Genomic DNA, 15,924 nt, shown 5'->3' on the forward strand with positions numbered 1-15,924 from the left:
CCTCATTTTTCGTCTGCTTTTTGACCAAATTCAACCAATTCTGTGAGCTTCCTAATTACCAGTGTTTTGAACTGTGCACAGGTTGGCTATCTTTTCATTGCTTAGTTGTATTTTTTCTGTAGCTTTTATCTTTTCTTTCATTTGGGCCATTTTTTTTTTTTTTTTGTCTTGGTGCTTTGTAATGTATTTTGCTATCAGGTATGGTGATCCCAATTATTATGTTCTTCTTTTTCAAAATTGCTGTAGGCATTCGAGTCGTGGATGGTTCCTTGTAAATTGGGAAATGTTTGTTCTATATCCCTGAAATGTCATTGGTAGTGTAATAGGGAATGCGTTGAATCTGTAAATTGTTTTGTGTACTATGGACATTTTGATGATGTTAATTCTTCCAATCCATGAACATGGTATATGCTTCCAATATTTATTCCTTACTTGATTACTTTCTTCTGTGTTGTGTAGTTTTCTGATACAGGTATTTTCCCTCTTTGGTTAAGTTTATTCCTTGGTAGTTTATTTTTCTGGTTGCTGTTTTTATGGGGATTTTTTTCTGATTTCCATTTTGCATATTATGTTGTAGGCTTACAAAAATGCTTTGGTTTCTGAATATTGCCTTCGCCTGATGCTGTTTTCTCAAATTCACTTATTCTGTCGAGTATTTTTTTGGTGGTGTCAATGAGATTTTCCATGTACTTTCTGATCTCCATGTGAATAATGACTGTTTTACTTCCAGTACTTCCAGGATGCTTTTTATTTCTTTTTCTTGTCTTTTCACTGTGGCTAAGACCTCCAGACTATGTTGAATAGAAGTGGTGACAGTGGACATCCTTGTGTTTGTCTTGATCTTAGTGGGAAAGGTTTTAGGTTTTGCCCATTGCGTATGATGTTTGCTGTATGTCTTGGATGTGTTTTATGAACCTTCTTGCATGAGTAGGTCAAGAAACTAAGATGGCTAAAGTAGAGGATACAAGAAACGTAAGCATAACAGTACTACAGTTCTGTGGGATAAGTTGCATATTTCTAACAACTATTATGCTATGTGTGTAAATCCAAGGTGATGAAGTCATAACAATTTCTCTGTTGATAAATGAATTATGTATTAAACTTACCTCTCCTCACCATTATGTACTTCCGAAATTATAGAACATGCTGATGAACACCATAAACACTTGTTGCATAAGGTATAGATAATTTTGGTGTTTGCATGAAGGATATGCTGTTGCATTCTGTTTCACATTTATTCTGTCAGGGTTGGTCATGACTCATTTCTCTGATTGAAGATCACTTTTCTCCCATCAGGCATTAGGAGGGTCACTTTGGTGTATGCACCCATTTCTCTTTTAGTTAGAATCTGTAGAAACATAATTATGGTCTTGACATGTCAACTGCATGTTTTGTGAAACCCATATTCCTGTTGCTACTTGTGTATTTTTAGTGCGTTCTATATTTTTGCTTCATTGGTCTTCTTATACACCTCCCCCCTGAAAAGAAGACATGAACAACTGACACCTAATGTAGTCATATCCAAAGCCAAGCACGAGGATTGGGCTACATAGTAACTCTGCATGAATTTATAGTTGGTTTTCATGTTTTCATAAAATTGAGGATATGTCCCTTTGCTTTTTAGATTCTCCTGAAAATTTTCCCTCCTTAAAGGTAATATGCTTTATGTTTTAACATTTTGGTATTAAGAGCAGATTATTTGAAATGCATACTATTTATTAAACATTTTCTTTGTCAACTCGTTCAGGTTTCTGTTGAAGTGAAAGATCCTGTTCCTAAAAGTGCAGTAGGAATGAATTCTGTGGAAACATCCAGATCGGGTAAATTTTGTACTGCCAATTTAACTGTGGAGAAAAATGCATGACTATATTTGACATGCTCACAGACTTTTTAATTGTAATTTCTTTCTTTTGGACGTTTAATGGTAGGTTTTGACATAAGTAATGTAGATGCCATTGTTGGGATTCATGTTTGATGTAACAGGAAAAGAAAACAAGATTTCTAAAATGTAAACATAAGTAATATGTTTTTTGTTTTGTTTGATACCATAAAGTTTCCGGTTTGGAATCCCTACACTTATTAGGGATTCCTAGTTGTTAATGTTCACTCTAAGATTTTGCTACTGTTTTAGAATGCTTTTGTGAATTTCGACATTTACCTATGGTAAAACTGAATTTGCCCACATATCGTGTTGTTTTGAAATGTGTTTTATTGATTATGGTGTTACAATTGTCCCAATTTTTTCCCCTTTGCTCCCCTCAACCAGTCTACCCATTCCCTTCAGCCATTGTCCCCTTAGTTGTAGTAGTGGGTCATGAATATAAGGTCTTTGGCTTCTTCACTTCCTATTCTGTTCTTGACGTTCCCGTGTATATTCTATACATGCAAATTTGTAAATATTAAATCCTACAAATTTCTCCAGATGGTTCCCCTTCCTCCTCCCAAGTGATATCCCTGCAAATGATGTCCATAGCTTTAATTTTGTTTCTGTTTTGCTTGTTTGCTTAGTTTTTTTCTTCGATTCCACTGTTAATAGTTGTGAATTTATTGGCACTTTCATGTTCATAGTTTTGATCCTCTTTTTTTGTAAATAAGTCACTTTAGCATTTCACACAATACTGGCTTGGTGATGAGAAACTCTTTTATGTTTATCTTGTCTAAGAGGCACTTTATCTGCCCTTCAATTCCAAGTGATAGCTTTGCTGGGTAGAGTAATCTATGTTGCAAGTCTTTGCTTTCTATCACTTTGAGTACTTCTTTCCAGTCCCCTCTGGCCTGCAAAGTTTCTTTGAGAAATCAGTTGACATTCTCATGGGACCTCCTTTGATGGTAACTCTCTGCTTTTCTCTTGCTGCTTTTAAGATTCTTCTGTATCATTAACCTTCAGAATTTGAATTATGATGTACCTTGGTGTGGTCTTCTTTGTGTCCATTTTGATTGGGTCTGTGTGTGCTTCTGGCACTTGTAAGTCTATTTCTTATGCCAAATTTGGGGTGTTTTCTTTCATTATTTTTCAGAGAAGTGTTCAATTCCTCCCTTTCTTTCTTCTTCTGGAGCCCTATGATTTGGGTGTTGGTAGATCTGAGGCTTTGCCAGAGGCCCCTTAGCCCATCTATGTTGTTTTGGATTTCATTTCTTTCTTCTTATAGATTTGCGCGCGCGCACACACACACACACACACACACACCTCAATGTATGTTTATTTATTTTACTGGTGATCGTCTACAGGTTTCTCCATTTCCCAACTCTACTTTCCCCGCCCTACCCACACCCACCTCCCACCCTTAACCTTCTCCCCCTGTGGCTTTGTCCATGGGCCCTCTATATGTGCTCTTTTTTGACCCTTTCCTTTCTTTCTCATGTTATTTTTCTCTTCCCTCCCCTCTGGTTATGGTCAGTTTGTTCTTAATTTCAGGGACTCTGGTTATATTTTGCTTGCTTGTTTGTTCTGTTATTTAGGTTCCACTTATAGGTGAGATCATATGGTATTTTTCTTCCACAACCTGGCTTGCTTCACTTAGGATACTTCTGTCTGCTTCCATCCATGTTGTCATGAAGGGTAGCTACTCCTTCTTACTTTCTGCTGGGATATATTTTTATTGTGTAAATGTACCACACTTTATTGTCCCACTCAAGTACTGATGGACACCTAGCACTGTGTCCAGCACTTGGCTATTGTAAATTGTCTTGCTATGAACACTGGGGTGCACAGGTTCTTTTGATTTAGTGTTTCTGGATTCTTAGGGTATAATCCCAGCTTGTGAACTGCTGTGCTAACCTTTTTAGTTTCTTGAGGAAATTCCATACTGTTTTCCACAGTGGCTGCACCAGTGTGCACTTCCACCAACAGTGCACCAGGGGTCCGTTTTCTCCACAACCTATCCAGCACTTAGTGTTTCCTGATTTGTTTATGATGGCCACACTGACCAGTGTGAAGTGGAATCTTCTAGTTTTAATTTGCATCTCTCTGATGGCTCGTTATGCTGACCATCCTATCATGTGTGTCTGGGCCCTCTGGGTGTCATCCTTGGAGGAGTGCCTGTGGAAGTCCTTTGCCCGTGTTTTAATTGGATTTTTTGTCTTCCTGTTGTGGAGTCATGTGTGTTCTATATATATTTTGGAGATCAAACCCTTGTCTGAGTCTCATTGGAAAATACATTTTCCCATAGAGTTGGTCCCCTTTTCACCTTGCTAATGTTTTCTTTATGCATGCACAAGCATTTTATTGTGATGAAGTCCCTCCTTTATGTCCCTTGGTCTAGGGCACATTGCTGTGAGAATATTACTGGGTGGAATATCAGAGAGTTTCCTCCCTATCTTCCCCTCTAGGACTTTAGTGCTATCACAACTTATGTTTAAGTCTTTATCCTCTTGGAGTTTTTTTGTGTGTGTATGGTGTCAGTTGGTGGTCGAGTTTCATTCTTGTTTGCATGTAGCTGTCCAGGTCACTCAAGATCATTTGCTAAGGAGGGTGTTTTTATTCCACTTTATTCTTCTCCCCCTCTGTCAAATATAAATTGTCCATAGACACTTGGGTTTATCTCTGGGCTCTCTATTCTGTTCCATTCATCTATGTGTCTGTCCTTACTCCAGTACGAGATGTTTTTTACTCTCCTGGCCTTGTAATACAGTTTGCTGTGAGTTATGGTGATTCCACCTACTTTGTTCTTCTTTCCCAAAGCTGCTTCAGGTATTCGGTGTCAGTGATGGTTCCATGTAAATTTTGAAATGTTTGTTTTATAGCTGTGAAATACCATTGGTTTTTTAATAGGAATTGCATTGATCTGTACATTGCTTTGAATGGAATGGATATTTTGAGGATGTTAATACTTCTACTCCATGAACATGGCGTATGCTTCAATATATTTGTGCGTTCTTTCTTCCACGTTGTGTAGTGTTCTGAATAAAGATCTTTCACCTCCTTGACTAACTTTATTCCTAGCCACTTTATGTACATGTTGCTATATCAAGGGGATTTCTTCCTCTGATTTCAGTTTCTGATATTTCATTGTTGGTGCCCCAAAATGCCTCTGATTTCTGAATATTGACTTTGTATCCCATAATTTTGTCAAATTGCCTTATTAACTTGAACGGTTATTTGGAGGAGTCTATGGGATTTTCCAGGTATACCACGATGTCATCTATAAACAATGACAGTTTTACTTCCAACTTTTCATTGGATACCTTTTATTTCTTTTTCCTGTGTGATCACTCTGGCTTGGACTTTCAGTACTTATATAGAGGTTGTGACAGTGGACATCCTTGTCTTTTTCTTGATGTTCAGGGGAAAGGTTTTAGGTTTTGCCCGTTGAGTATGATGTTGCCTGTAGGTCTTAGATGTGTTTCCTGAACCTTGTTGCATGAGTAGCTCAAGAAACTAAGATGGCTAACGTAGAGGATTCAAGAAATGTAAGCAGAGCAGTAGCCCATAGTGGTGTGGGATAAATTGAATATTTGTAGTCAGTAGTATTCTGTGCATGTATCTCCAAGCTGACGAAGTCATAACACTTTGTCTGTTGATGAATGAATTAGGTATTAAACTGACCTCTCCTCACAGTTGTGTACTTCCCAAGTTACAGAACACATTGAGGAACATGATAAATACTTGTCACCTGAGGTGTAAATGATTCTGATGGTTGCATGAAGGATATGCTGTTGTATCCTGTTTCCCATTTATTCTGTCAGGGTCATGGTCATGACTCGTTTCTCTGATTGAAGATCGCTTTTCTCCCATCAGGCATCAGGGTGACTTTGGTGTATGCACCCATTTTTTTCTCTTTTAGTTAGAATCTGTAGAAACATAATTATGTCAACTGCATGTTTCATTAAACCTATATTCCTGTTTGTTCCTTAAGTACTTGTAGTGTATGCTATAATTTTGGTTCATTGGTCTTCTCATCCACACATGCCCTGAAGAGGAAAAATGAACAACTATCACCTAAAATAATCATATCAACAGGAAGCATGAGGATTGGGCTCCATAGTAAGTCTGCATGAATGTGTAGTTGGCTTTCATATTTTCCTATATTTGAGGATATGTCCCTTTGCTTTTCAGATTCTCCTGAAGTATATTCTTTCTTACAGGTAATAAGTTCTATGTGTTTATGTTTTGTTATTAAGAACAGATTATATGAAATGAATATTATTTGTTAATGATTTTGTTTCAAAACTCATTCAGCCTCGGGTTAGACGGAAAGGTCCTGTTCGTACAAATGCAGTCAAAACGAATTCTGTGCAAACATTCGGATCAGGTAAATTTTTTACTACCAATTTTACTCTGGAAAGGAATACATGAAAATATGTGACATGCTCATAATTTTCTTATTCCGAATTTCTTTCTTTTGTAAGTTTAATGGCAGGTTTGGACATAAGTAGAGTAGATGCCATTGTTGGGAATCCTGGTTGATAATTAGAGGGGAAAAAGCAAGAATTATAAAATGTAAACTTTATTTTTTATTTAAAAAATATATTTATTGATTGTGCTATTACAGTTGTCCCATTTCCCCACTTCACTCCAGTCCATCCTACCCACCCCCTCCCTCCCACATTCCCCCCCTTATAGTTCATGTCCATGGGTCATACATCTAAGTTCTTTGGCTTCTACATTTCCTACACTATTCTTACCCTCCCCCTGTCTATTTTCCACCTACCATTTATGGTACTTATTCTCTGTACCTTTCCCCACTCTCATCGCCTCCCACTCCCCTGTTGACAACCCTCCATGTGATCTCAATTTCTGTGGTTCTGTTGCTGTTCTAGCTGTTTGCTTAGTTTGGTTTTGTTTTGGTTTTAGGTGTGGTTGTTAATAACTGTGACTTTGCTGTCATTTTACTGTTCATATTCTTTATCTTCTTTTTCTCAGATAAATCCCTTTAACATTTCCTGTAATAAGGGCTTGGTGATGATGAACTCCTTGAACTTCACCTTATCTGAGAAGCACTTTACCTGCCCTTTGATTCTAAATGATAGCTTTTCTGGATACAGTAATCTTGGATGTAGGTCCTTGCCTTTCATGGCTTTCAATACTTCTTGCCATCCCTTCTTGCCTGTAAGGCCTTTTTTAACGAATCAGCTGACAGTCTTATGGGAAGTGCTTTGTAGGTAACTGTGTCCTTTTCTCTTGCTGCTTCTAAGATTGTCTCCTTCTGTTTCATCTTGGGTAATGTAATTATGATGTGCCTTGGTGTGTTCCTCTTTGGGTCCAGCTTCTCTGGGACTCTCTGAACCTCCTGGATTTCCTGGAAGTCTATTTCCTTTGCCAGATTAGGGGAGTTCTCCTTCATTATTGGTTCAAATAAATTTTCAGTTTTTTGTTGTTCCTCTCCTCCTTCTGGCACCCCTATAATTCAGATGTTGGAACGTTTCAAGATGTCCTGGAGGTTCCTAAGCCTCTCCTCATTTTTCCGAATTCTTATTTCTTCATTCTTTTCTGGTTGGATGTTTCTTTCTTCCTTTTGGTCCACACCATTGATGTGAGTCCCAGTTTTCTTCCCATCACTATTGGTTCTCTGTACATTTTCCTTTGTTTCTCTTAGCATAACCCTCATTTTTTTCATCTCATTTGCGACCAAATACAAGCAATTCTGTGAGCTTCCTGATTACCAGTGTTTTGAACTGTGCATATGATAGGTTGGCTATCTCTTCATTGCTCAGTTGTATTTTTTCTGGAGCTTTGATCTGTTCTTTCATTTAGGCCACTTTTTTTTTTTTTTTTTTGTCTTGTTGCTTTGTAATGTATTTGGCTATCAGGTATGGTGATTCCAGTTACTATGTTTTTCTTTCCCACAACTGCTGTAGCTATTCGGGTCATGGATGGTTCTTTGTAAATTGGGAAATGTTTGTTCTATATCTGTGAAATGTCATTGGTAGTGTAATAGGGAATGCGTTGAATCTGTAAATTGTTTTGTGTACTATGGACATTTTGATGATGTTAATTCTTCCAATCCATGAACATGGTATATGCTTCCAATATTTATGCCTTACTTGATTACTTTCTTCTGTGTTGTGTAGTTTTCTGATACAGGTCTTTTCCCTCTTTGGTTAAGTGTATTCCCTTGTAGTTTATTTTTCCTGGTTGCCATTTGAATGGGGATGTTTTTTCTGATTGCCATTTTGGATATTATATTGTAGGCTTACAAAAATGCCTTGGTTTCTGAATATTGCCTATGCCTGATGCTGTTTTCTCAAATCCACCTATTATGTCGAGTATTATATTGGTGACGTCAATAGGATTTTCCATGTACTTCTCATCTCCATGTGAAGAATGACTGTTTAACTACCAGCTTTCCAATAAGGATGCTGTTTATTTCTTTTTCTTGTGTGATCACTGTGGCTAGGACTTCCAGTACTATGTTGACTAGAAGTGGTGACACTGGACATCCTTGTCTTTTTCTTGATGTTCAAGGGAAAGGTTGTAGGTTTTGCCCGTTGAGCATGATGTTGCCTGTAGGTCTTAGATGTGTTCCATGAACCTTGTTGCATGAGTAGCTCAAGAAACTAAGATGGCTAACGTAGAGGATTCAAGAAATGTAAGCAGAGCAGTAGCCCATAGTGGTGTGGGATAAATTGAATATTTGTAGTCAGTAGCATTCTGTGCGTGTATATCCAAGCTGATGAAGTCATAACACTTTGTCTGTTGATGAATGAATTAGGTATTAAACTGACCTCTCCTCACAGTTGTGTACTTCCCAAGTTACAGAACACATTGAGGAACATGATAAATACTTGTCACCTGAGGTGTAAATGATTCTGATGGTTGCATGAAGGATATGCTGTTGCATCCTGTTTCCCATTTATTCTGTCCAGGTGAGGACTCGTTTCCCTGATTGAAGATCGCTCTTCTCCCATCAGGCATCAGGGTGACTTTGGTGTATGCACCCATTTTTTTCCCTTTTAGTTAGAATATGTAGAATCATAATTATGGTCTTGATGTGTCAACTGCATGTTTCGTTAAGCCTATATTCCTGTTTGTTCCCTCAGTATTTGAGGTGTATTCTGTATTTCCGTTTAGTTGGTCTTCTTACCCACCCGCCCCCTGAAAAGAAAACATGAACAACTAACACCTAATGTAATCGTATCCAAAGCCAAGCACGAGGATTGGGCTCCACAGTAACTCTGCATGAACGTATAGTTGGCTTTCATACTTTTCGCATAATTGAGGGTATTTCCTTTTGCTTTGTAGATTCTCCTGACAGATCTTCGTCCTCAAAGGTAATAACTTTTATGTTTCTATATCGAGGTATTAAGAACAGATTAAATGAAATGTATGTTATTTACTAATCGTTTTCTTTCAAATCTTCTTCAGCGTGCCATTGACGTGACAGATCGTGTTCCTAAAAAAGGAGTCGGGACGAATTCTGTACACACATCCAGATCAGGTAAATTTTGTACCAGAAATTTACGTCTGGAAAGGCATACCTGAAAACGTTGGTGTGCTCAGACTCTTTTTATTCCTCATTTCTTTCTATTGCAAATTTAATGGCAGTACATGAGACACGCAATGCAGATGCCATTGTTGGGATTCATCCTTGATGTTTACAAGGAAGAAAACAAAAGAGCACCCCGAGAATTCTAAAATGGAAACGTCACATAAGGTGTTTTTACTTTTGTTTTGATACCGTGAAGTTCCCAGTTGAGAATCCCTACACCTGTGAGGGGTTCCTAGATGTGCATTTTTAGACTCTTAGGTTTTTCTATTGTTGGAACATGCTTCTTTGACCTTTGACCTTTACCCGGGGTAAAACTGAGGGTGCTAACATGTCGTGTTTTTTAAAACGTATTTTATGGCTTATGCTCTTACAGTTGTCCCAATTTCTCCCCATTGGCTCCCCTGAACCCAGTCGACCCCATTCCCTTCAGCCATTCCCCCCTCAGTTGAAGTCCGTGGGTCATGCATATCAGTTCTTCAGCTACTTCACTTCCTATCCCGTCCCTAACATTGCCCTGTCTCCTCAGGGCCTACCAATTTGTACTTGTTAATTCCTGCACCTTCCCCGCCCCCCACCCCCATGCTTCCCCTTCCTCCTCCCGTCTGATAACCCTCCAAATGATCTCCATAGCTATGATTCTGTTTCCGTTCTGCTTGTTTGCTTAGTTGGTCTTTCGATCCCATTGCTGATAGTTGTGAATTTATTGCCCCTGAGGGTGTTCATAGGTTTGATCCTCCTTTTCTTGAACAAGTCCCTTTAGCATTTCACAAAATAATGGCTCGGTGATGGGGAACTCCTTTCGCTTTGTCCTGTCCGAGAGGCACGGTAGCTGCCCTTCCATTCCAAATGATAGCGTTGTGAATAGAGTAATCTAGGTTGTTGGTCCTCGCTGCCCATCACTGCGAATCCTTCTTCCCAGTCCCTTCTGGCCTGCCCAAGTGTCTCTGAGAAATCAGCTGACATTCTCAGGGCAACTCCTTTGTAGGTAAGTCTCTGCTTTTCTCCTGCTGCTTTTAAGAATCTTGCGTATTGTTAACCTTTGGCATTTTAATTACGGTGTACCTTGGTGTGATCCTCTTTGGGTCCATTTTGATGGGGATTCTGTGTGCTTCCTGGGCTTGTGTGTGTATTCCCTTCAGCAATTTGGGGGAAGTTTTCTTTCGTTATATTTTCGAAGAAGTTTTCAATTCCTCCCTTTTTTCCTTCTCCTTCTGGCAGCCCTATGATTTGGGTGTTGGTAGGTCTGAGGTTTTCCAGAGGCTCCTTAGCCTATCAATGTTGTTCATTTTCTTCCTTCACGTATATACTTATGTTGTATTGGTGTTCGAATACAGCTTTCTCGGTTTCCCAACAACCCTTACCCCGCCGTGCCCACCCCTACCTCCCTACGCCCTCAATCCTACGCCCCCTTTGGCTTTGTCCATAGGCCCTTTATACATGTTCTTTTACGACCCTTTCCCTTCTTTCCCACATTATGTCCCTCCTCCCTCCCCTCCGGTTACTGTCAGTTTGTTCTTCGTTTCAGTGACACCTAATGTAATCGTATTCAAAGCCAAGCACGAGGATTGGGCTCCACAGTAACTCTGCATGAATGTATAGTTGGCTTTCATACTTTTCTCATAATTGAGGGTATTTCCTTTTGCTTTGTAGATTCTCCTGACAGATCTTCGTCCTCAAAGGTAATAACTTTTATGTTTTTATATATTTTATTTGAAGAGATTATATGAAATGAATATTATTGGTTAATGATTTTGTCTCAAAACTCATTCAGCCTGGGGTTAGACAGAAAGATCCTGTTCCTGAAAATCCAGTCACAATGAATTCTGTGCAAACATTCAGATCAGGTAATAATTTTTACTACAAATTTTACTCTGGAAGGGAATACTTGAAAATATTTTGTGTGCTCATAATCTTCCTATTCCGAATCTCTTTCTTTTGGAAGTTTAATGGTAGGTTTGGACATAAGTAGTCTAGATACCATTGTTGGGATTCCTGGTTGATAATTAGAGGGGGAAAAGCAAGAATTATAAAATGTAAACTTTATTATATTTTTACTTTAAAAATATGTTTATTGATTATGCTATTACAGTTGTCCCATTTCCCCCTTTCACTCCAGTCCATCCTGCCCACCCCCTCCCTCCCACTTTCCTCCCTTATAGTTCATGTCCGTGGTTCATACATACAAGTTCTTTGGCTTCTACATTTCCCATACTATTCTTACCCTCCCCTGCCTATTTTCCTCCTACCATTTATGCTACTTATTCTCTGTACCTTTCCCTCTTCTCTTCCACTCCCACTCCCCTGTTGATAACCCTCCATGTGATCTCCATTTCTGTGGTTCTGTTGCTGTTCTAGTTGTTTGCTTAGTGTGGTTTTGTTTTGGTTTTAGGTGTGGTTGTTAATAACTGTGAATTTGCCGTCATATTTACTGTTCATATTTTTCATCTTCTTTTTCTCAGATAAATCCGTTTAACATTTCATATACTAAGGGCTTGGTGATGATGAACTCCTTTATCTTGACCTTATCTGAGAAACACTTTATCTGCCCTTGCATTCTAAATGATAGCTTTGCTGGATACACTAATCTTGGATATAGGTCCTTGCCTTTCATGACTTGGAATACTTCTTGCCATCCCTTCTTGCCTGTAAGGCCTTTTTTAACGAATCAGCTGACAGTCTTATGGGAACTCCTTTGTAGGCAACTGTTTTCTTTTCTCTTGCTGATGCTAAGATTGTCTCCTTCTGTTTAATCTTGGGTAATGTAATTATGATGTGCCTTGGTGTGTTCTTCTTTGGGTCCAGCTTCTCTGGGACTCTCTGAGCCTCCTGGACTTCTGGGAAGTCTATTTCCTTTGCCAGATTAGGGAAGATCTCCTTTATATTGTTCAAATAAGTTTTCAGTTTTTTGTTGTTCCTCTTCTCCTTTTGGTAGCCCTATAATTCAGATGTTGGAACGTTTCAAGATGTCCTGGAGGTTCCTAAGCCTCTCCTCATTGTTTTGAATACTTGTTTCTTCATTCTTTTCTGGTTGGATGTTTCTTTCTTCCTTCTGGTCCACACCGTTGATTTGAGTCCCAGTTTCCTTCCCATCACTATTGGTTCCCTGTACATTTTCCTTTGTCTCTCTTAGCATAGCCCTCATTTTTCATCTAGTTTTTGACCAAATTCAACCAATTCTGTGAGCTTCCTAATTACCAGTGTTTTGAACTGTGCACAGGTTGGCTATCTTTTCATTGCTTAGTTCTATTTTTTCTGTAGCTTTTATCTTTTCTTTCATTTGGTCCATTTTTTTTTTTGTCTTGGTGCTTTGTAATGTATTTTGCTATCAGGTATGGTGATCCCAATTATTATGTTCTTCTTTTTCAAAATTGCTGTAGGCATTCGAGTCGTGGATGGTTCCTTGTAAATTGGGAAATGTTTGTTCTATATCCCTGAAATGTCATTGGTAGTGTAATAGGGAATGCGTTGAATCTGTAAATTGTTTTGTGTACTATGGACATTTTGATGATGTTAATTCTTCCAATCCATGAACATGGTATATGCTTCCAATATTTATGCCTTACTTGATTACTTTCTTCTGTGTTGTGTAGTTTTCTGATACAGGTATTTTCCCTCTTTGGTTAAGTTTATTCCTTGGTAGTTAATTTTTCTGGTTGCTGTTTTTATGGGGATTTTTTTCTGATTTCCATTTTGCATATTATGTTGTAGGCTTACAAAAATGCCTTGGTTTCTGAATATTGCCTATGCCTGATGCTGTTTTCTCAAATTCACTTATTCTGTCGAGTATTTTTTTGGTGGTGTCAATGAGATTTTCCATGTACTTTCTGATCTCCATGTGAATAATGACTGTTTTACTTCCAGTACTTCCAGGATGCTTTTTATTTCTTTTTCTTGTCTTTTCACTGTGGCTAAGACCTCCAGACTATGTTGAATAGAAGTGGTGACAGTGGACATCCTTGTGTTTGCCTTGATCTTAGTGGGAAAGGTTTTAGGTTTTGCCCATTGCGTATGATGTTTGCTGTATGTCTTGGATGTGTTTTATGAACCTTCTTGCATGAGTAGGTCAAGAAACTAAGATGGCTAAAGTAGAGGATACAAGAAACGTAAGCATAACAGTACTACAGTTCTGTGGGATAAGTTGCATATTTCTAACAACTATTATGCTATGTGTGTAAATCCAAGGTGATGAAGTCATAACAATTTCTCTGTTGATAAATGAATTATGTATTAAACTTACCTCTCCTCACCATTATGTACTTCCGAAATTATAGAACATGCTGATGAACACCATAAACACTTGTTGCATAAGGTATAGATGATTTTGGTGTTTGCATGAAGGATATGCTGTTGCATTCTGTTTCACATTTATTCTGTCAGGGTTGGTCATGCCTCATTTCTCTGATTGAAGATCACTTTTCTCCCATCAGGCATTAGGAGGGTCACTTTGGTGTATGCACCCATTTCTCTTTTAGTTAGAATCTGTAGAAACATAATTATGGTCTTGACATGTCAACTGCATGTTTTGTGAAACCCATATTCCTGTTTGCTACTTGTGTATTTTTAGTGCGTTCTATATTTTTGCTTCATTGGTCTTCTTATACACCTCCCCCCTGAAAAGAAGACATGAACAACTGACACCTAATGTAGTCATATCCAAAGCCAAGCACGAGGATTGGGCTACATAGTAACTCTGCATGAATTTATAGTTGGTTTTCATGTTTTCATAAAATTGAGGATATGTCCCTTTGCTTTTTAGATTCTCCTGAAAATTTTCCCTCCTTAAAGGTAATATGCTTTATGTTTTAACATTTTGGTATTAAGAGCAGATTATTTGAAATGCATACTATTTATTAAACATTTTCTTTGTCAACTCGTTCAGGTTTCTGTTGAAGTGAAAGATCCTGTTCCTAAAAGTGCAGTAGGAATGAATTCTGTGGAAACATCCAGATCGGGTAAATTTTGTACTGCCAATTTAATTGTGGAGAAAAATGCATGACTATATTTGACATACTCACAGACTTTTTATTTGTAATTTCTTTCTTTTGGACGTTTAATGGTAGGTTTTGACATAAGTAATGTAGATGCCATTGTTGGGATTCATGTTTGATATAACAGGAAAAGAAAACAAGATTTCTAAAATGTAAACATAAGTAATATGTTTTTTGTTTTGTTTGATACCATAAAGTTTCCGGTTTGGAATCCCTACACTTATTAGGGATTCCTAGTTGTTAATGTTCACTCTAAGATTTTGCTACTGTTTTAGAATGCTTTTGTGAATTTCGACATTTACCTATGGTAAAACTGAATTTGCCCACATATCGTGTTGTTTTGAAATGTGTTTTATTGATTATGGTGTTACAATTGTCCCAATTTTTTCCCCTTTGCTCCCCTCAACCAGTCTACCCATTCCCTTCAGCCATTGTCCCCTTAGTTGTAGTAGTGGGTCATGAATATAAGGTCTTTGGCTTCTTCACTTCCTATTCTGTTCTTGACGTTCCCGTGTATATTCTATACATGCAAATTTGTAAATATTAAATCCTACAAATTTCTCCAGATGGTTCCCCTTCCTCCTCCCAAGTGATATCCCTGCAAATGATGTCCATAGCTTTAATTTTGTTTCTGTTTTGCTTGTTTGCTTAGTTTTTTTCTTCGATTCCACTGTTAATAGTTGTGAATTTATTGGCACTTTCATGTTCATAGTTTTGATCCTCTTTTTTTGTAAATAAGTCACTTTAGCATTTCACACAATACTGGCTTGGTGATGAGAAACTCTTTTATGTTTATCTTGTCTAAGAGGCACTTTATCTGCCCTTCAATTCCAAGTGATAGCTTTGCTGGGTAGAGTAATCTATGTTGCAAGTCTTTGCTTTCTATCACTTTGAGTACTTCTTTCCAGTCCCCTCTGGCCTGCAAAGTTTCTTTGAGAAATCAGTTGACATTCTCATGGGACCTCCTTTGATGGTAACTCTCTGCTTTTCTCTTGCTGCTTTTAAGATTCTTCTGTATCATTAACCTTCAGAATTTGAATTATGATGTACCTTGGTGTGGTCTTCTTTGTGTCCATTTTGATTGGGTCTGTGTGTGCTTCTGGCACTTGTAAGTCTATTTCTTATGCCAAATTTGGGGTGTTTTCTTTCATTATTTTTCAGAGAAGTGTTCAATTCCTCCCTTTCTTTCTTCTTCTGGAGCCCTATGATTTGGGTGTTGGTAGATCTGAGGCTTTGCCAGAGGCCCCTTAGCCCATCTATGTTGTTTTGGATTTCATTTCTTTCTTCTTATAGATTTGCGCGCGCGCACACACACACACACACACACCTCAATGTATGTTTATTTATTTTACTGGTGATCGTCTACAGGTTTCTCCATTTCCCAACTCTACTTTCCCCGCCCTACCCACACCCACCTCCCACCCTTAACCTTCTCCCCCTGTGGCTTTGTCCATGGGCCCTCTATATGTGCTCTTTTTTGACCCTTTCCTTTCTTTCTCATGTTATTT

General features: G+C 38.3%; 1 protein-coding gene across 1 annotated transcript in view; it reads left to right on the forward strand.

Moving 5' to 3' along the window:
• The window catches only part of LOC112316790 (ankyrin repeat domain-containing protein 26), a 187,305-nt gene that overhangs the window by 118,336 nt on the left and 53,045 nt on the right, over positions 1 to 15,924 (forward strand). The window contains exons 45-54 of the mRNA XM_071221352.1: positions 1,625 to 1,653; positions 1,748 to 1,820; positions 6,056 to 6,084; positions 6,179 to 6,251; positions 9,182 to 9,210; positions 9,305 to 9,377; positions 11,079 to 11,107; positions 11,200 to 11,272; positions 14,185 to 14,213; positions 14,308 to 14,380. Coding sequence (XP_071077453.1) covers positions 1,625 to 1,653; positions 1,748 to 1,820; positions 6,056 to 6,084; positions 6,179 to 6,251; positions 9,182 to 9,210; positions 9,305 to 9,377; positions 11,079 to 11,107; positions 11,200 to 11,272; positions 14,185 to 14,213; positions 14,308 to 14,380 — 510 coding nt within the window. The remainder of the gene's footprint in view (positions 1 to 1,624; positions 1,654 to 1,747; positions 1,821 to 6,055; positions 6,085 to 6,178; positions 6,252 to 9,181; positions 9,211 to 9,304; positions 9,378 to 11,078; positions 11,108 to 11,199; positions 11,273 to 14,184; positions 14,214 to 14,307; positions 14,381 to 15,924) is intronic.

The sequence above is a fragment of the Desmodus rotundus genome, chromosome 4 (assembly GCF_022682495.2).
Source record: "Desmodus rotundus isolate HL8 chromosome 4, HLdesRot8A.1, whole genome shotgun sequence".
NCBI classification, from domain to species: Eukaryota; Metazoa; Chordata; class Mammalia; order Chiroptera; family Phyllostomidae; genus Desmodus; species Desmodus rotundus.